A 21,982-nucleotide genomic window follows, 5' to 3' on the forward strand; every position below is an offset into this window, starting at 1 on the left:
GTAATCGGTCCTGCAAGTGGTAGCACGCGCTGTCATGTCACGTGACGAAGATCACACGAATCTGCTCAATAACAAGCGCTGCTGCTACAACTGTCGCCATAGAAACGAAGTGGATCGTAAAGTGTTGTTGAATGAGTGAAATACACGTCGGGACTCGGGAGTGAGAGCGCCGGTAGCCTACTCGAGCTGTATGGGAGTTGACAGAGCTGTTTCCTAAACATGAAGCTGTTTAACTACTTGCTGAAAGATGTCACGCACAAAATCGAATATTATTCAAGGTTTTCGCCCTCACCGATGTCAATCAAGCAATTCCTGGATTTTGGTGAGTAATGAAACATTGGGATTTGAGTTAAAGAACCGCTAATGGTTTTTTTGATGTAGGACTGTCTCCGATTTCTGCTGTGTCTCTTTTTGAATATATTTCAACACAGGCTATTCTGCGTGATTGAATCAACACGTTGACTATTTACCATAGCCTATATTAACCTTGAATATTAAGGTCAAGTGAAAGCTAAAGCTCAGTATTGGCACAGCATTGGCTTCAACTGAATAAAAATAGACTGCATTACATATCACTCATTACATATCATGATCCCGGTCCAGTTTTGCAAAGGCTAATACGTGCTTTATGAATAGAGTATATTATAGGTACATTAGATCTATCTATCTATAATAAATAAATGCATTATTATACACAACTTGTATCGCAAGAGTCCAGTGTGTGGTTTTGTTATGCATTATGCCAAACATACACTACCAGTCAAAAGTTTAGAAAGCCATAACCTATATTACCTAGTGAATTCAAAATATTTATTTTTAATATAACTACTTGTACCTTTTTTATGGCTGGAGTGTACAAACAGTTAATTCCCAACTCTGGGTTTTATTTGAGGGTCACATTCCTTCTCAGTGCCTTTAAAGGTAGGGTAGACAGTTTTTGGAGAGGCTAGCAATAGCGAGCCATCTTTGAAAGCATGAGATCCCACCCTCCCTTCAGTGCGTCTACAAAACCATGGCTCCTTCAAAACAAATGAGCGCACAGTCGATTCTGCAAATCATCATGAGACGAAAGATGCCGTTAAATAGGATGTCTGCATGAACTGTGTGCATCTAAAGTGCCTCAGCTGAAGAAATAATCCATTATTTACTGGCTTTAATATTGGCCACATTTTCTTTTTTGGCCGATAATGATAACATTAAAATGAACATATATCGGCCATTAACTCTCACTGACGCTAGTGGCTGCGTCCTTTAGCGTCCTTGTTAGCATCCCCGCCTCCCATGCTGGAGACCCCGGTTCGAATCCCGCTTGAAGGTGGTCAAGTAGGACCAGTTACATTTGGTGCCGTGACTTGGATGGGAGTAAGGTTTAGGGAGGTGAGTGTTAACAGACGTAGGCCAGTGAGAGCTGTGTCTGTAAACCTCACTCCCCTGGCCTCGAGATGCACGCTAGTGACTGAAGCTAGTGGCTGCGGTCTTTAGCGTCCTTGTTAGCAGGCACGTGCAGAGGGGGGGGCTTTGGGTGCTCGAGCCCCTGCCCTTTTTCAAAATGAATCAAAAGTGCCCCTCTCAGACAAATATCAATGATAATATTGTGGTCAATAAAACTAAATAAATGTGATTATTATAACATGACATTGATGACAATGTATACAATAGTAACGAACGGCTCAAAAGTCGGACAATTTCTGTTGAGGCGTTGCCATAACGCGCTGCTATGGGTTGCGTGCATTTTGATTGACAGCTGATTTTCCTCTGTTCGGAAGCGGCTCTCGAGCCAAATATGGTCCTTTCAGAGAGTGTGTGGCCTTACGGGAAAAATGTAAACCAATATTTTTTTTCATCCATAATCAGAGCTAATGTGTTGATTTAATTACAAATCTATATATTATATATTTTAAAGTATTACACAATTCACCAATGCCCGTTTGTCATGTATATACACCAACCAATTGTGATCTGGCAAAGCAAGTTCAAATTCCATTGGGCATGTGAAGTGGAGCGGTACTTTTCTGTTCTTATTCATAAATCGGTTGAAAACTACATGGACACTAGACGAACTAACGTTTCGGGCTTTCGGTACGGTGCGCGCGTGTACCGAACGGTTATGAATGTAATCTATAACAGTTAACAGTCGGCTTGTTTAAAGCGCGGAACACACTTCAATCCGAGTTCCCACATGAACATATTGAGTATTCAGTCCATTTTATCACGAAATTCAAACGATAAATGCCGTTTTAACGCTCTATTATGTGACGTGACAGAGACGCGTATCAGTTCAACTTCAAGCGGCAGCGCGCGTCGCGCGAGTGAACGCGATCATCACTTCCTAAAGAAATTAATTTCTAAAGGTAGGTTGAGGATACATTACAACTTACTGAAACGTATCATATGTTGTGTAATCGCTCCATCGGTGTTTCAACCGCGGAAAGACAATAAAACGGCTTGTAAACAAACAATGTCATGTAGAATCACGTTTACCTCAGAAGTCATTCAGTGTCCACAGCTGTGAGTTCACCAGAGAGATTAACTCTTTCACTGAATACATGCACTATATTAGCCTATTTATTCGTTATATTAGCCTATATATATTCATTATATACCACTTAGCCTGTTAGTGATGTCTTGTTTATTTAATGTATGTTTAAATAAACCTGTCATGAAAATTACAGCCACTAAATTATTATATTTCAACAAATAAATCAAAAAATAATAATAATTAGATTTACATATTAATGCAAAAACTGCTTTATGTGAAGCTTATGAGTGTTGATTATTATATCTAAAAATAAATAGCAAATGAATTTAGGCTAATAGTTTGGGCTCTGTTGTTAATCTTTAATAGCAATATGTAAGGGCTCCCCATATAGTTTACAGCATTATCTTTAAGAAACTTTTAGTTATAATTGAAGTCATTTAAGGACAGACAATTTTTTTTTATTAAACCACTGTTGAATAAAAATTAATAAAACGCAATTTTGTAAAACTGCTGTACCGAATCCGTACCGAACCGTGACTTCAAAACCGAGATACGTACCGAACCGTCAGTTTTGTGTACCGTTACACCCCTAATATATATATATATATATTTACATATTGCCCCTTTTTTACATTTGAGCCCCTGCCTCTGAAGAACTCTCTGCACGGCCCTGCTTGTTAGCACGCCTGCCTCCCACATCTGAGACCCGGTTCAAATCCCGCTCAAAGCAGGTCGAGTAGAACCAGTTACATTTATTATGAATTGTTTTTCTAATCTTTGGCATTAAACAATGTCTGTAATACTTCTGTAGAAGTGCTCACTCATGCATACAGAGACTCAACATGCGCATCATTTGAAAACAAAGAATAACTTGTTATTGCTTCTTGTTTAACCAGGCAGGGAAAATGCATGTGAAAAAACCTCCTACATGTTTCTGCGGAAAGAACTGGCAGTGAGGTTGGCCAATACGATGAGGGAAGTCACCTTGTTGCCCGCCAATCTTCAGAGCCAGCCGTCCGTCAAACTGGTGGAGTCCTGGTGAGGAAGGCAGGGCTCAGTGAGGGCCAGGCAGGGACGGATTAACGCACGGGCCAAATGGGCACTGGACCAGATGGGCGGCCCGGACAAGCTGCCGGGGGTGGGAGGGTGATGATGGGGGTTGGGGGGGAAATCGTTGCACTGGGGGGCCTTTTGACTGGTCTATGCCTAGGGCACGACGGCGCCATCCGTCCCTGTGGCTGGCCAGGTGTGATGATGAGTGTGAGCTGTGAGTAAACAGTGACTGGGTTTGGTGTTAAGTGCTCAGAGTAAGTGTTCTGAATACATATGTGACAGTAGGTGCATAACAAAAAGCATCATGTAGGTTATAAAGTAGAATGTAAAGGTGAAGCTGAAGTCCTGGAATACTACACTTCATATTATGTTGCATACAATTTTTTTTAAATAGTTACAGTAGGCATTATTCCACAATTGATTAATAGTAGTATAAGACATTGTTGTCCAAATGCATAGCGTCCAGTGATCGTCTTAAAAACTTTTTAATTCCATTTTTGTATAAAAATATCTAAAAGTCTGGCTGTCTGATCAGATTTTGAGATGTTAAAAATGTATCTCAGACCTGTTGAACACATTGAATTATGGGACACTGTATGATTTTTAAATGTTGTGAATAAGTAAAGATTATTGGGATTCATTTACAATACAATACTATTTCAGTCTTTCTACTTCGATTATTTGTTCACTTTACTAACAATTTATGAGTGAAAATGGTTTCAAAGTAAATACCACACAATATTTTGCTTAATTTTCGCTTATGTTGTCAGTCATCTAGATATTCAGTGCATGCTATGCATACTCATACATTATTTATTACATTATTACATTACACATCATAAAGAAGAAATAGTACAATTAGTGTTAAATAAAGGTTCTTTATTGGCATTGATGGTTCCATGAAGAACTTTTAACATCCATGGATTCTTTCCAATGCATAAAAAAGGTTCTTTACACTAAGACAAAAATGTGACCCTGGAGCACAAAACCAGTCATAAATCGCACGGGTATATTTGTGGCAATAGCCAACAATACATTGTATGGGTCAAAATTATCGATTTTTCTTTTATGCCAAAAATCATTAGGATATTAAGTAAATATCATGTTCCATGAAGATATTTTGTAAATTTCCTATATATATGAAATGTATTGTTAGTGGTAATATGTGTTGCTAAGGACTTCATTTGGCTACTTTAAAGGCGTTTTTTTCTCAATATTTAGATTTTTTGCACCCTCAGATTCCTGTTTTTCAAATAGTTGTGTCTCGCCCAAATATTGTCCAATCCTGACAAACCATACATCAATGGGAAGCTTATTTATTATTGTATAAATCTCAATTTCAAAAAATTGACACTCATGGCTGGTTTTGTGGTCCAGGATCACAAATAGTTTTTTTTAAGAACTGTTCACTGAGCAGTGTTTAGGTTTATTGATCCACATACGATACCTAGTGGTTATGAGAGGAATGACAGAGAAGCCTGAGCTATAAAGTAGGAAAGAGCCAGTGTTATATAATGTTTTTTTTTTTTTTGTGGTATCAGGTACAGCCAGAGCTTTGAAGAGCTGTTAGAGTACGAGAAAAGAAGTCCAGAGGATCCCCGCACCCTTAATGAGTGAGTCTGTTTTTCAGCAAACGCAATTTTGCCAGGGAAAGTGTGAAACAATTTCATAATGTGTTAATGTGTATTAAATGTGGCCTCTTTTAATTTTACCCAAATACTGTAGTATAATTTAGCATAATAGAACTTGTTTATGGGTGTATTCACACTTGGCAGGTTTGGTTAGTTTACAAAATAACTCTGGTGCAATTGCACTGTTAGTGCTGTTCATTTGAATAAGTGTGAACGCTGCCATATGAACACACGGACCGAAAACATCTACTTCTAAATGAACTGCAGTTCGACTTAAATATGAATGCAACATGGACCTAAGACATCTAAATGAACCAAAACTGAATGTGATGCTTAGGATGTGACCCTAAAAATGACAGCATGCTCAAGCATACCTGGGCTGTGTTCTAAATCGTCCCCCTATACCCTCATTCACTATTCCCTACATTACTCCACTAATATAGTCCACTTGAAGGAGTGAAGGAAAGCGAGTGAGTGAATTCAGACACTGAGTGTGCCAGAAGGGCTGCTGCTTATGCATAGTTTGTGCTTGCCGTTTAATAATCATTTGAAACTTGGCAAACTGGCAGCTCCAGTAGTAATGAAAAGATTTATCTTAACACTAGCATGAATAAACCTTAATTGAACTAATTAATAATCAATCAGAAAGGAATTTAAACCTGTATGATATTACGCTGTAGCCACATTGGACCAGCGGTTTGGAAAATGGATGGATGGATGATTCAGCTGTGGGCGCCATCTTCTGGCGAGACACGGAAATTCATTCGGCACGACCCTCACAGTGTATCGTGGTGCATTATGGGATTGAAAGAGTGCACTCGATAATGTCCACTATTGTTTCGGACAACACTACAAATGGCTGTCCCCTCAAATAGTGCCCTATTTAAGGGTATATAGGGGGCGATTTCGGACACAGCCCTGGTTTTTCTCGCCATAAGAGCTACGTTACCCATTAGAGTTTGTTACAATTTCTGATGCTGTTTTAACTACTTTACACATTTTATAAGCTCTTTGTGAGTTCTCAGCCAGTAATTGCCTTTTTTTTCTGTATCTTTAGTGTCTGTGTTAAAATGCTAAGTGAACCAGGACTAATTTTATAATTTTCCTACTGAAGTACAAGTGTGAACACACCCTATGTCTCAATAACTGAAGTCCACCAGTAGTAAAGAACTTATTATTGTGGGCTTCAGCTTCCTAGAGATCCTGATTAAGATTCGGAACAGGCACAATGACGTGGTGCCCACCATGGCCCAGGGTGTCATCGAATATAAAGAGAAGTTTGGCTTTGACCCCTTCATCAGCAGCAATGTGCAGTACTTCCTTGACCGCTTCTACACCAATCGCATTTCTTTCCGCATGCTCATCAACCAGCACAGTGGGTGACATCACATTCATGTTGGATAAATGTTAAAGGGATAGTTCACCCAAAAATTTGAATTAGCCCATGATTTACTCACCCTCATCCTAGGTGTATATGACATTCTTCTTTCAGACGAATACAATCGGAGTTATATTTCAAAATGCCCTGGCTAATCAAAGCTTTATAATGGCAGTGAATGGCATGTTTCTGTTTTGAAGTCCATAAAAGTGCATCTATCCATCATAAAAATGCTCCACACAGCGATGCGCTTGTGTAAGAAAAATATCCATATTTAAAACTTTACAAACTGTAATCTCTAACTTCCGCTAACTGTCATACACGCGTGATGTACTGCGATGATGTACTGTATGTAGGACGCTCCAGCGAGAATATGCTAGTTCTCGCGAGAACCAAGTTTTGTTTTGCTCTATCCTCTGCACTTCCATGCTCGTCACTGGAACTTACGCTTTGCCTGCGTCCTACGTCATATACTGGAACGCCAGTCTTTCGTGAACGTCTGCGGCAGTTAGCGGAAGTTAGAGATTACAGTTTGTAAAGTTTTAAATATGGATATTTTTCTTACACAAACCCATCGATTCGCTTCAGAAGGCCTTTATGATCGATAGAGAGGCCGATAGATACACTTTTATGGACTTCAAAACAGAAACAGCCATTCACTGCCATTATAATGCTTGGATGAGCCAGGACATTTTTAAAGGGGTCACGAACTGCATTGTTTTATTGTTTTATGATGTTTCCTGGGGTGCACTTATAATGTTAGAATGCTTTTTACATCAAAATTTTTCATAATTTAGAAATAAAAGGCATTTTTCCTACCCTGATTTTTAACCCTCTACTCTGAACGCTCTGTTTTAAGGGGCGTATCTGCTGTGAGAGTTCAGTGTAAACACCCGCTGCTGTGATTGGCTAACGTCTTTCTAACGGGCGTTTTTACTATTACAGCTCTCATGGTTAACTAATCGTGAAAAGTGTTGCATTACATTTAGATCTATGGCATTATATTTAGAGCGTGGCATGAAAGGTTGCAGGGATGAGTATTGTAGCCGATCACAGACATGTTGAGCGCATGAAAGCAGCGATCTCATCATTGCAACTCAGTTTCTGTACACTAACGAATGCTTTCATCATAACTAACAGTGCAAACGTGATATAGTTAAGAGATTCGTTGAATAAAACGGGAGTCCAGAACTCAGTCACTGATAAACTCGTGCTATTTGATTGACAACTCCAGCGATTACCAAGGGAGCATTCTTTGATCGCTTTCTTTATGGAATTTAATCACCATTAAATAACAGATTATTTTCATCCTACTAAGAGAAACAACGCAAGTTGACGTTTAGTCACTGGTTTGATTTACTGACACACAAATGGACTGCATGGGCTGCGTTTATATAGCGCTTTCAACAGACCCATGGCCACCAAAGCGCTTTACATATTGCCTCACATTCACCCATTCATTCACTCATTCATACACCGACGGCGGTGTCCATCCAGCTCGTCGGGAGCAGCTGGGGTTAGGGGTCTTGCTCATGGACACCTCGACACTTGGTCAGGTGGAACCGGGCATAGAACCACCAACCACAAAGAACATGCGACTGTACATGAATCATTACATTTCAGAATCACTGGTCACAGATCAGGCATTAGAATGAACACAGTTACTTACATTTTGCATTACTGTCGAGCCCAGGCACTGCACAATAATTTGTAGTCCTCAACAGCATGTTTATTGCTTGGTAGCTCAGTGTTTCTCACAGATTAGAAACCAATTTGTGGTGGTGGGCGGGGAATTTGGGGTTGGTGATTGGCACAAATATCGATTTATTTCGATCTTGATTCAGTATCAATTCATATGTGTATATAGCCTACTGTACATATAAGGAAAAATAAGTTTGCCTTTTTAGCACTATTTCAAACTATTTTAAATGATATTTGCTCACATTCATTAATATTCACTTGTGTGTGCTTGTATAAGTATCATTAAAAATATTAGGATGCAAGTTATTAATGTTTTAAAATTTCACATTTGAAGAAATCTAGTGTTTGATCATGTCTAAATGTATTCAAATGCAAAACCTAAAAATAAGTAAGCAGTTATGATCTGCAATACTTTTTTTGAGCAACTAGACACATGTATATTGATTAAAGAGCCACACAGGCACCTATAGTGGGTAAACCATGGCATTACAAATGAAATTAATAATTTTTCCAGACACATAATGACTCTAATTTGCATTGATTTTATCCATGTTAACATTAATTACTACACTAATTGTAATATAAATATGAAAAAATATATTAGAAGTATTTATTTTTATTTAATTAATATATATAATAATTATTTCACAAATAATAGGCCTATTTAGTACCAAAAGATCTCCTCAAAATATTTAATAAATATAATTAAACTAAAATTAAACTAAAATATAGAACATTTATTTAATTGAAAAATAGTAAAGGTGTATGGTCACATTTGACCACCAATGAGTACAAGTGTAACCAATAAGTGAGGAATACCTGAGGGCTAAATACAAGAAAAACATTAACATCATACATTGTCAAGATGTTGCATCTCCTTCACTCTCCATAATAAAATGATACTGTAAATGTGGTTGACGTAATAAGCAATGCACACTATGCTGTACTGTTTACCAAAACCTGCTGCTAATACCTGAATAGTGAAACTGTCATCTATCCATTCAAATGTATTGACCCAGCGCTATAAGTATAGAGAGCTCCGTGAACCACGTGACCGTGCGCGCCCCCGCGAGATCAGAGAGCACGTCGCGTCTGGCTTTAACTGTTATGCCACATTAGCGCCAAAACGTCTCGGTTATGTATGTAACCCTCGTTCCCTGAGGAGGGAACGGAGACGTACGTTAGTGACTAACGAATGGGGGTTTCGCCTTGAAGCCAATTACCTTCGAGGTGTTTAACAGCGCCCAATGGCGTGCCAATGCCATGGGCATGCGGAATTTGCATGCGGAACTCCGCCCCACCGCGTGGGTATATAAGGAAGTACGCTGGCTACATTGCATTATGTATCTGCTGCGGAGCCAAGATCTGAACTCCGCGTTCCAGCAGCACAGCTGATGTGGCTGAGGAACGTACGTCTCCGTTCCCTCCTCAGGGAACGAGGGTTACATACGTAACCGAGACGTTCCCTTTCGTTCAGTCACTACAACGTACGTTAGTGACTAACGAATGGGGGTTCCAGTATAACCGCGCCACTCAGCTGTCATCCAGTGCCCTGCGTAAGTGTGAGATCCCGCCACTTAAGGCCGTAGGACTCCCACTTATCACAGGATTACCAAGGTACACTGGGAAGCATATCCCAGTGAGGGAATGCCAAAGATGCCTACCCGTGGGGAGGACTTAGAGAGTACACATATGACCCGCTGTGGGCTGCATATGGGAAACTCTAGGGTACCAGCCTAAGGTGGATTTTTAACCCTTAGGGTGGCAGGGGCTTGCTAAGGGAAAGACACCTGCTCACTGAGGAGGCTTACGGTGGAAATACTCGTGTGGGGGTCGCCGGAGGGAACCATGCACACGGGGCACCTGGCCGGACATGAGGGTCTGGGCTCGAAAGGGCAGACTGAACTGATGTCGGCGTCGACAGTGCTGGAGGAGCTCAGGGCTCTCGGGGAGCTCACCTGAGGAGAATATCGCACGTATCCAGTCCGTGGAGTAGGGCTGTCAAAATTGCTCAAAAATGACGTTCGAATATTCCCTCTAAAAAAAGCACGAATATTCGAACTATTCGAACATCTGGTTGCTTATTTTATCAATGACGCGCATTACGTCAATAACAGGACAAATTAATACAAAGAGACATAACTACTTATATAGGTAGTCTATTTAAGTTTAAACATATTTGACAACGTATTACCTACACAAAAACAAGTAAATCAACTAATGGCTAAGACCGCAGACCTCACTCTCTCTCGCCCTCGCCCCTCACCCTCACGCTCTCTGCGCGTAACGGTTTAAATGAACACACACATTTTGAGTGCTGATCAAGAGTTTTGTGCAAGCAATTTAAGGTTGTGACTCTTGTCCCAAATATAGCAGGCTTCATTCAGTGATTGAAACAAATATTAATATAAGTTTTACAGCATATTATTGAACGCTCCGAGCGAGCTGTGCTGTGGTAAACATGGAACTTTTCCTTGACATGAAACGGTAAATAATCAAACCAGTGGAAGCAGTGCATTTATCCTTTATTCATGCAATATCTATTCAGTCAGTACCTCGGTTCCATTGCTTGACAGAACTCCCTGAAGCCTGCCCCATCCACCACACTGATCGCTCTCATGTCCTTACAAATGAACAAAATTAATTTCTCCGTTATGGCCTCGCGTGTTGCAGACAGAGCTTGTGGCGGGCGATGCAAAGTAAGGGTGGTCCAGTTTGCACATACAAATTAGTTGCTTATATTTACAAAACGAGCCTACAAAAGCATAAAAAAGCCCGTTTAATAAAGAAAAGTTCACGAAACTAAGTGAAAACTCACTAAAGTGTTTAGTGAAATTAGGAAACATTTACATATCATAAATTGAGTTGTATAAGTTAATGTTACATTTCTACATACATTTTGTTCTCATGTCACAAGTAATATCAAGGTTTATTTTGATCTGTTTTACATGATTCTTTTGTAGTGTGGTTTTCGGTGAACTGTACTAAAATAAATATTGTCACCTGTGTACATTAGCCCACTTCTTCTCGGCGCTTTTCCTGACGGTTTATAGAACAATTACTCCGAGTCGCCATCTGTCGTTTCAAAGAAAAGCACAACGGCGAGCGTGTCAAATATAAACACCTCGTCTGGGGAGGAGCGCGCGCAGTCAGCGGAGGCTCGCGCTGCGGAGACAGGCCACAGTACACAAGGCTTCAGGCGCGCTAGCGCGCCCACTCGCAAAGTAGACATCCACGCCTCTACTACCGGGGGTGTTTTTTTCCAAAAAAAATTATTTATTCGAATATTAATTTTCACCTTCGAAATTCGTTTTTTAAAAACTATTCGAATATATATTCGAATTTAGAATATTCGTTGACAGCCCTACCGTGGAGTGGAGTGGCGAGCAAGCGAAGACACCTAGAACCTGGTCCATTACCGGCCCCTCGGGGGGGGGGGGGGGGGGGGGCGAGTACATAGTCGGACACTGGCTCCACTCGGAGATTGTAGAATCTGGCGAATGTGTTGGGTGTCGCCCAGCCTGCAGCTCTGCAGATGTCTGTTAGCAAGGCGCCATGCGCTAGAGCCCAAGAGGAGGCCACACTCCGGGTGGAGTGTGCCCTCACACCAAGGGGACATGGTCGACCTTGCTGCTGGTAAGCCAAAACAATGGTGTCCACTATCCAGTGAGACAACCTCTGCTTTGAGAGAGCACTTCCCTTCCGCTCTCCACCATAACAGACAAAGAGCTGGTCTGAGGTCCTGAAACACTGCGTCATGTCTACGTAAGCGCGGAGAGCGCGTACTGGACAGAGCAATGTCAAGGCTGGGTCTGCCTCCTCCAAAGGCAGCGCTTGCAGGTTCACTACCTGATCTCTGAAGGGAGTGGTAGGAACCTTGGGCACATATCCAGGCCGGGGTCTCAAGGTCACGTGAGAGTTAGCCGGCCTGAATTCGAGGCACGTTTCGTCAACTGAAAAAGCCTGCAGGTCCCCGACCCTCTTAAGAGAGGCCAATGCGGTCAGCAGAGCCGTCTTCATCGACAGGAACTTAATGTCAACCGACCGCAAAGGCTCAAAGGGAGGCCTCTGCAGAGCACTTAGAACTACTGAGAGGTCCCAAGAGGGAACGAGAGGGGAGCGAGGAGGATTCAGTCTCCTCGCCCCCCTCAGGAACCTGATGATCAGATCGTGCTGACTTACCTTTTTGTCTCCCAAGAGGTCGTGATGGGCAGATATTGCATTCACATACACTTTCAGGGTGGAGGGAGACAGCCTTCGCTCTAGCCCCTCTTGGAGAAACTCAAGCACGGACCCAATCGGGCAATTCCAGGGGTCTTCTTGGCGGGAAGAGCACCAGGTGACGAAGAGGTTCCACTTCAACGCATAGAGGTGTCGTGTAGACTCTGCCCTAGCGGAAGTGATGGTGGCGGCCACCATAGGTGGCAGGCCACTCAAACCTGCCGCGTCCCGTCCAGAAGCCACACGTGGAGCTTCCAGAGCGCTGGACGCGGGTGCCATAGGGTGCCCCGTCTCTGAGAGAGGAGGTCCGGTCTCAGAGGGATAGGCCAGGGAGGGGCTGTCGCAAGGAGTAGCAGTTCTGAGAACCAGGTCTGGCCGTGCCAATACGGGGCGACCAACATGACCTGCTCCTTGTCCTCCCTGATCTTGCACAGTACCCATGCGAGAAGGCTCACTGGGGGAAACGTATATAAGCGTAGGCCCTGGGGCCAGCTGTGCGCCAGTGCATCCGTGCCGAGCGTGCCCTCGGTCAGGGAATAGTACAGGCTGCAGTGGGAAGAGTCTTGGGAGGCAAACAGATCTACCTGTGCATCGCCGAACTGTTCCCAAATCAGCTGGACCGTCTGGGGATGGAGTCTCCATTCTCCAGGAAGTGGTTGAATCCGTGAGAGCTCGTCGGCTGCACGGTTCAGGTCTCCCGGGATGTGGATAGCACGAAGGGACCTCAGGTGCTTCTGACTCCATAAAACGAGATGGCGGGCGAGTTGAGACATACGGCGGGAGCGTAGACCGCCCTGGTGGTTGATGTACGCTACTGTGGCCGTGTTGTCTGTCCGGACAAGTACGTGTTGACCCCTCAGCAACGCTCGGAAGCGGTGCAGGGCGAACCGTACTGCCAGCAACTCGAGGCAATTGACATGCAGAAGGCGCTGGGGTCCTGTCCAGGAGCCCGCGGCTGCTTGTCCATTGCACATGGCACCCCAGCCCGTGGAGGAGGCATCTGTTGATACAACAACATGCCTGGAAACTCGTTCTAAGGACACGCCGGCCCGTAGAAAACTGAGGTTCGACCACGGAGTGAGTGTCTGTAAGCAGGCCCGGGTTATTTGGACCCGGAGCGTGCCAGACCGCCATGCCCATCTCGGGACTCGATCGCGAAGCCAGTGCTGAAGCGGTCTCATATGTAGCAATCCGAGCGGCGTTACCGCGGCTGCAGATGCCATATGCCCCAGGAGCCTCTGAAAATGTTTCAGTGGAACCGCACTTTTGCTCTCGATTTGACGGAGGCAAGTCAGCAGAGACTGCGCGCGCTCGCTCGTAAGCTGCACGCACATGGCGACCGAGTCGATCTCCATACCGAGAAAAGAGATCCTCTGCACGGGGCAAAGTTTGCTCTTCTCCCAGTTGACCCGAAGGCCCAGACAGGCTAAGTGGTGGAGAACCAGATCTCTATGTTCGCAAACCTGCTCTCGAGAGTGACTCAGTATGAGCCAGTCGTCGAGGTAGTTCAGGATGCGAACCCCGTGCTGCCGTATGGGCGCAAGGGCTGCCTCGGCAATCTTCGTAAAGACGCGAGGGGACAGAGATAGCCAGAATGGGAGGACCGCGTACTGGTATGCCCGCCCCTCGAAAGCAAACCGTAGGAACGGTCTGTGTCGAGGTAGGATGGAGACATGAAAGTAGGGCGTCCTTCAGGTCGATCGCTGCAAACCAATCGTCAGGACGAACGCATTCGAAAAGGCGTTTCGCTGTCAACATCTTGAACGGAAACTTGTGAAGGTAACGGTTCAAGATGCGCAGGTCCAGGATTGGTCTCAACCCACCGGTCTTTTTGGGTACAATGAAGTAGGAGCTGTAAACCCTTCGCCAGTAGGGTGGCAACCTCCGCTCGCATGACAGGGGCATTGGCCCCGACCATAGTAAAGCGGACTCCCCGGAAACAGGGAGGAACCTGCGCGAACTGAATCGCGTAGCCGCACCTGACTGTCTTCGCGACCCAGCGGGACAGCCCTGGAATCTGAAGCCAGGCTCCCAGGAACTGCACCAGCGGGGTCATTCGGACTACAGGTGTACCCGGTGTGGGGCAGCGATGCAGTGTTACCGACCCGGACAAGGGAGGCTGTTGGGCGTCCCGGTGTGGGGGTGCGGTTAACTGCTGCGTCCAGACAGAGGAGACCAGGGAAGGACGCACGTTCCACTGGGGTCTGCTCTGCCAGGAGGCTGGCGACAGAGTGGGATGCGAGTGGCGGGACCCGTGGGTGGCGCGCACTGACATCACCGATCTCTGGGGGCTCAGGGATGGGAGTGTTAATTCTTTCTTTGACCAGATTAGGGTGCTGCTGACCCGGGGGCCAGCAGCTGAACAAAGGATTCTCCCCCAGCCCTCCACCGGGGGAAGGAGTGGTCCTGCTACCATCTCCTCGAAAGAATTTCCCATCCCTGAGCCGTCCGTCTCAGGAGCGCCGCTTGGCCTGGCGTTTAGCGGGGCGCGGGGCGGCCTGAGGGGACTTGGATGCCTTCCTACGGCTTCCTCCGCGACCCGGCCCGGGTGAAGGCTGCTGCTTGGACCGGGTGGGAGGGGCGGGAGCCCTAGGAGGGCGTCCTCGGCGGCGAGCAGGCTGAGGCGACTGTGCCGGCGGCTGGGTGGAAGCAGCAGCTGGCCGCCGGGGCAGTACATGTTTGAGAGCCTCAGTCTGCTTCTGGGCGGTTGAAAACTGTTGGGCGAAGTTGTCAACCGCTCCGCCGAAGAGGCCAGCCTGGGATATGGGGGCATCGAGGAAGCGTGTTCGCTCGGTGTCCCGCATATCGGCCAGGTTTAGCCACAGGTGTCGCTCCTGGACCACATTTGTGGACATCACTTGACCCAGGGAGCGTGCGGTCACCTTCGTCGCCCGGAGAGCGAGGTCGGTGGCGGCACGCAGCTCATTTAAGAGCCCCGGATCAACTCCACCCTCGTGCATGTCCCTGAGGATCCTGGCCTGGTAGACCTGGAGGATCGCCATGGCATGCAAAGAGGCGGCAGCCTGCCCCGCAGCTCTGTGCGATTTCGCCACCAATGTAGATGTGAATCGACAGGCTTTGGAGGCGTGCTTAGGATCGCCTCGCCAGGTTGAAGCGCTCTGAGGACACAGTTGCATCGCAACAGAACGTTCAACCTGGGGGACCCCAGTGTACCCGTTGGCCGCGGCCCCATCAAGGATGGAGAAGGCGGAGGAGACTGCAGACCGGTCACGGGAAGACAACGGGGACTTCCAGGACCGGGCAATCTCCTCATGCAGCTCGGGAAAGAAAGGTATTGAGGGCGGGGACTGACTTGAGTCAGCGCGGGCCCCCAGATACCAATCATCGAGCCGCGAGTCTAGGGATAGAGTGGAACCCTCCGCCCTGTCCCGAACGCTCGCGGCTCGATGATTGGTATCTGGGGGCCCGCGCTGACTCACGTCAGTCCCCGCCCTCAATACCTTTCTTTCCCGAGACAGCATGGCTGTCAGCTCTGGGTCCGACTCGGGCAATGCTGGCGCGCCCGAAGGCGGCAGCACAGCCGAGTCATCATCCTCAGAGGACTCGAGCCCACCCTGTGATGCGGTGACCGACATCGCGTCATCTTCCGGAGCGCCAAACGAAATGCGCGGGGGAGCCGGAGCTGGCCCCGCGATTTCAGCCTGGACACTCGCGGGTTGCGGAACGCTAGAGGGAGGTGTGGTCCGAGGCATGAGCGTCGGGGCTTTGTTCCACACCGTAACCCTCAGGTCACCCTGACCACCAGCCGAAGTACCGGCCACAGGGGGCACGGTAGATCGGGGTGTGGTTGAGGGGACTCTCACTTCATTACAAAGATCCTTGAGTCTTGACCGCAGGACCGCGATGGTCATGTTCCCGCAGTGGGAACATGACTCATCCACGAACGCTGCTTGAGCATGCTGAACGCCCAAGCATACCAAGCAGAGATCGTGCCCATCAAAAGAATTCAGCGACCGGCCACACCCAGAAGTACACGGGCGAGACATCCTGAAAAGGACGTGCCACGTGTAAGCTCTTTTATGAGAGGAAGCTTCGCAGAGACGCCGAAGCGCCCAGGGACCACACACCAGCTGTCAGATGGACCACTGCGCAGATCAGCAGGCAGGCAGTATGCGATCACTGGAACGCGCCGTAGATCCAACGCCTCTGGAAAGCTGCTCGTCTCAAAGGCTTGACAAAGACTCAGTTGTAGGCTTGAAGGAGTGAAGAGGTTCTCTTGGCTCCAAAGCAGAAACATAATGCGATGTTGCCAGCGTACTTCCTTATATACCCACGCGGTGGGGCGGAGTTACGCATGCAAATTCCGCATGCCCATGGCATTGGCACGCCATTGGGCGCTGTTAAACACCTCGAAGGTAATTGGCTTCAAGGCGAAACCCCCATTCGTTAGTCACTAACGTACGTCGTAGTGACTGAACGAAAGGGAACGCTATTTATTGTTTGAATTCCGTATTACAACTTTTAAAAATGTAAAAGCTTAGACTTTGCTTTATAACAAAAGCACTAAGCAGGTTTGGCGTTTGAGAGCGAGAGACGCGCGTGAGTGACAGAGAGACGCGCGTGAGGGAGAGCAGGGAAAGAAAGTGCAGCTGAATGCGCTGCGTGTTTTAAACAGGGTTAAAAAAAAAAGGAAAAAAAAGAATAACGACGGGCAATATGTGGCGGCCGGTGTTGATTCTGTGGCGCACCGCCACGGATTAGTCTATGTGTGGGAAACACTGTAGCTCGATCTGGTTTAACACCACCTAGTGTTACTTAGGCCAGTGGTTCCCAACCACGTTCCTGGAGGACCCCCAACAGTGCACATTTTGGATGTGTCCTTTGTCTGACACACCCACATCAGGTCTTGGAGTAGCTACTAATGAGCTGATGACCTGAATCAGGTGTGTTTGATTGAGGAGACATGCAAAATGTGCACTGTTGGGGGTCCTCCAGGAACGTGGTTGGGAACCACTGACTTAGGCTACCTATTCTATTGCATGTCTTGCGTGAATTGGTGGGCGGGGCTAGTGCCTCCCTTTGTCGTTTGCTGGGCCTGGTGTCAATAAAATATTTTATTGGACCTACAAGGAAGTTTTCTGTGCTGAAACTTACAGGATATGCTTATAGTATGATGACCTCTTATATGTCAAAAGCTCAAGGAAAATTTGATTTCTCAGTTTATGACCCTTTAATATAAGTCATATACACCTAGGATGACTTGAGGGTGAGTAAATCATGGTCTAATTTTCATTTTTGGGTGAACTATCCCTTTAAGTAATTAAATACGACAGACGAAATGTCCTGATCGTTTAGAACTGGGGTCTTAAACTTCTGAAGAATGGCAATAAGCAGCTCTTTTATTATGTTGCAGCTCTTCTGTTTGGCGATGCCACTTGTCTTGCACAACCAAAACACATCGGAAGCATCGACCCAGCCTGCAATGTGGCTGAAGTGGTGAGAGGTAAGTTAAAAGATACTTAAAATTCACAGATACATAAAAAAAACCTTTTGAAGATTCTGATATCTCCTTCCAGATGCATATGAGACAGCAAAGATGCTTTGTGAGCAGTACTACATGACGGCACCTGAACTGAAGATCGGGGAATTCAACTGTGAGAATGTCATCTGTTTTATTGTCTTAATAACATATCAAAAGTTTCTTTTTTTAAATATGTGCCTTCTTGTCTTATCTCACTCTATATGCTAGACAAAACTCCAAAGAAGCCTGTACAGGTGGTCTATGTGCCCTCTCATCTTTTCCACATGCTGTTTGAGCTCTTCAAGGCAAGAGAAATAGACAGTGGGATAATTTGAAAGGAGAAAGAAAACTGGGTAACACTTTGCAGTAAGGTTCAATTTGCTAACATTAGTTTATGCATTAGTTATGAACAATGAATACATTTACAAACAACAAATTTGACAGCATTTATTAATCTAGGTTAGTGCTAATTTATAATTAGTCATATTTTAGAAGAAAACATAAATGATTTATTCAAACATGAGCTTGCTGCTCAACTTTCAAATACTTGGTCATCGTTTGCTGTAGCAGTTTGCAGCACGCCTTCAGAAAGAGTTTGCAGTGTACTTCCAGTATTTAAAGGTCTTATGGGTTTGGAACGTCATGAGGGTGAGTAATGAGAGAATTTTCATTTTTGGGTGAACTATCCCAAAGTCAAGTGAACATTCTTTTACTCCTTATCACTGTGCGTTATTGCGTTGTCTGCCTTGTAATTTCTAAATGAGCATACACAACCATACACAAGTTTTAAAACAAGCTTCTTGTTGTGCAATTCATGCAGGAGTGAATTACTTAGCATAAGCAGTAGCAATTACGCTATTGTGTTTATACTGCAGCACTAGCAAGTGGTTTATGTAGTTGCTGTGAGAATACAGCGACTAAGCATCATGGATATAATGTCACACTCCATCATTCATCTATTGTTTCAAACTGCTTTCACATGCAGTATACAAATAGGAGGATAAGGGGTTTTGACATTTACAATTATCAAAGGACACTAAGTTATTATACTATTTTCTCAGGTGGTTGCTGGGGGGTTCTTTTCTCATTTCTATCAGCCTGCAACGTGATATAATTTGTTAAAGCTCACGTAGGGCGCGTTCTAATTAGGTAAGTTTTAGCCGTATTGGGTAAGGCACACATAGCATAGGCCATTAGTGTTAAGCCATTTGTCCCCCAACCCCCCAAAAAACGTCTTTGTTTAAAAAAAAAAAAAGGGGTACGCTGCTTCACCTTATATGCACCTCATGGCCACCCACATGTCTAACGGCTAGATCTGCTTCGGAGAAAACTTGCGTAGACAGATCTTGGGCCCTATCATACACCCGGTGCAATGCGACGGCAGGCATCGCGCAAGTGTTTTTTTTGCTAGTTTCAAACCGACACAGTTATAATATTCACGCCCAGCACCACGTTGTTTAAATACCAAATGCACTTGTGCCGTTTTCGTGCTGGTGTGAATACGAGGTGTGTTCAGGTGCAATGTTGGCGCGTTGCTATTTTGAGTCAACTGAAAACGACTGCACTATTGACCAAGAAAAACCTGGGCTAATGTCAACAGCGCAGTATTTTTTGTGTTATTTAAAGGGCGCGTTAGTAATATGTGCCTATAGGCAGGTGCACAACGCGTTTACACTATGCTTATTGCACACACACGCTGCAGCACACAATAGAGGATTCCTCTCTGGAGAAGCGTTCAGTCTTTCCAAACGCAAATTCCGCCATGTAAATAGCGAATCCGCCATGGTGCAAGCACAACTGGCTTTTAAAGGGAATGGGAGATGAGACTCTGATTGGTTTATTGCATGTTACGATCAAAACACACCCATGACTCATTTAGAGACTTGGTATAACCCTTTTGGACCTGGCGCAGACCTTTTTTTTTTTCGTCGTTAAACTAGCAAAAGTGGATTCGGACATGCCCTAAGTGCACCTGCGGCATATGCTTCAAACTGTACGCTCAGATCGTTAAAATAGGGCCCCTAGTCTTCCAAGACCAAGCATATGCCCCATTTCTTATACTCAAATAAAACTCTATACTAAAGGGCCAGGCACACACAAAGCTAGCATATACACACTTCCTTTGGCTCTTTTGAGCAGCAACAGTACATACGTCTTGCGGTAGTAGAGCTGCTTGTTGTGTGTGATGGGGGGAGCTGAATCCTCATAAAGAGTCGCAAAAGACAGAAATAATAAATATAAGCAATAATCATTCATAATACAATAACTTATTTTATTTGAAAACTGCATTATTTTAGATACATACAGGCAGCACTATTTCCAGTAAGTTACTGTAACTGCCCCTTTACAGTAGCTTACCTGTAAATGTGTTTTAAAGTATGATGCCCTTACAGCAATTTCATTTTACAGTATGAATTTTCCATTTCCATTTCCATTACATCCATTGTATTTATTTATTGTGATGCAACATTACAAAAAAATAGAGAACTGAATTCATAACAACAAATCAAAGCAGAGACAAATAAAATGATTGCCTATTGAGAAATTGTAGGAATGTGGACTTTATTGGAGAAAATACTAATAGAAAAATGACTCTGGTTTCCCACAAAGAACTAATTTTACATCCTTCCATCCACATGTTTTTTATTTAACTTTTAAACATCCAGCGTGTTTGTGTGTGTGTGTGTGTATATATATATATATATATATATATATATATATATATATATATATATATATATATATATATATATATATATATATATATATATATATATATATATATATATATATATATATACTAAATATAGTCTATATATCTTCATTTACAGTAGCACTACTGCTTTTACGTAAACAGTAAAATACTGCGAATTCCCATGTACAGTAAGTTACTGTAAATTTCATAAAACACCCATAATGCAGTGCATATTACAGTAGTTAACCATAAATAATATAAATGGTATTTTACTGGGCTTTTTTGCTGTAAGTAACTAACTAAAATTACGGCAAAGTCTAACAGTGATAATGTAGAAATGAACATTAACCTAGATTAATAAATGCTGTTAAAGTATTTTTCATAGATAGTTCATTTTATGTAATGCATTAAATAATGTTACCAAAATGAACCTTATAATGAAGTGTCACGAAAAAGTTTCTTATATTTTTAGGTGACGTTTTAAGAGGAATTCAATTAAGTGTATCTCAAATTATCACGTTTTAGGTGGGCTTTTGTGAGCCATTTATTCCTTTTAATTACTATATATCTTTTGGGTAAGTCACTATATTATGTATGTATGTGCAGAATTCCATGCGGGCAACGGTGGAGCTCTATGAAAACAACAGTGAAGGGCTTCCTCCAGTGAAAGCAATGGTTACTCTGGGAAAAGAAGACCTCTCCATAAAGGTTCAACACATGCCTATTTTTCACGAATGCCCTGTTGAAAAACCAGCATATGCTGGTTTGGTTTGTTTTGAAACATGGCATCATGGAGCTAGTTTCTTAGGACCAGCATAAACCAGCTCAAACCAGCTGCCATGCTTCATGCTTGTTTTTTTTCAACATGGTGTTCATGGAGACTTACTTAAATCACATAACTCTTGCACTTTTTTCATTTGATGTTTATATGTCTCTGTCTGTCTTCTAAGATTAGTGATAAAGGTGGGGGTGTCCCTTTACGAAAGATTGATCGTCTCTTCAATTATATGTATTCCACTGCCCCGACACCACGTCTGGACTCCTCTCAAGCTGCTGTCCCACTGGTAAATACCCATCATACTGCTTACGTCTGTGTTTGTATGCATGGTTTCAAACAACCAGTTTATATTGTCTTTGCAGGCTGGTTTTGGCTATGGATTGCCAATCTCTAGACTCTATGCACGCTACTTTCAGGGAGACTTGAACCTGTACTCGATTGAAGGGCTCGGGACAGATGCAGTAATTCATCTTAAGGTATTTGCATTGACGTTTCCATCTGTGGGACGCTTGGATTACATTGAGTAATAATATTAGCTTCGACCAGAAACTAGAAATTGCCTCT

At 44.2% G+C, this 21,982-nt stretch overlaps 1 protein-coding gene across 2 annotated transcripts in view; it reads left to right on the forward strand.

The window, feature by feature from the left end:
• Positions 1-21,982, forward strand: part of pdk3b (pyruvate dehydrogenase kinase, isozyme 3b) — a 24,172-nt gene continuing 2,190 nt past the window's right edge. Inside the window, exons 1-10 of one of the 2 annotated variants that reach the window (XM_079835568.1) lie at positions 1-322; positions 3,376-3,517; positions 5,074-5,145; positions 6,354-6,538; positions 17,838-17,927; positions 18,001-18,078; positions 18,174-18,250; positions 21,247-21,348; positions 21,591-21,704; positions 21,781-21,894. In XM_079835568.1, coding sequence (XP_079691694.1) covers positions 220-322; positions 3,376-3,517; positions 5,074-5,145; positions 6,354-6,538; positions 17,838-17,927; positions 18,001-18,078; positions 18,174-18,250; positions 21,247-21,348; positions 21,591-21,704; positions 21,781-21,894 — 1,077 coding nt within the window. In that variant the 5' untranslated portion in view covers positions 1-219. The remainder of the gene's footprint in view (positions 323-3,375; positions 3,518-5,073; positions 5,146-6,353; positions 6,539-17,837; positions 17,928-18,000; positions 18,079-18,173; positions 18,251-21,246; positions 21,349-21,590; positions 21,705-21,780; positions 21,895-21,982) is intronic. The other variant, XM_079835569.1, reaches the window with a different exon arrangement.

The sequence above is a fragment of the Gobio gobio genome (genome assembly GCF_949357685.1).
Source record: "Gobio gobio genome assembly, chromosome: 14".
Taxonomy (NCBI): domain Eukaryota; kingdom Metazoa; phylum Chordata; class Actinopteri; order Cypriniformes; family Gobionidae; genus Gobio; species Gobio gobio.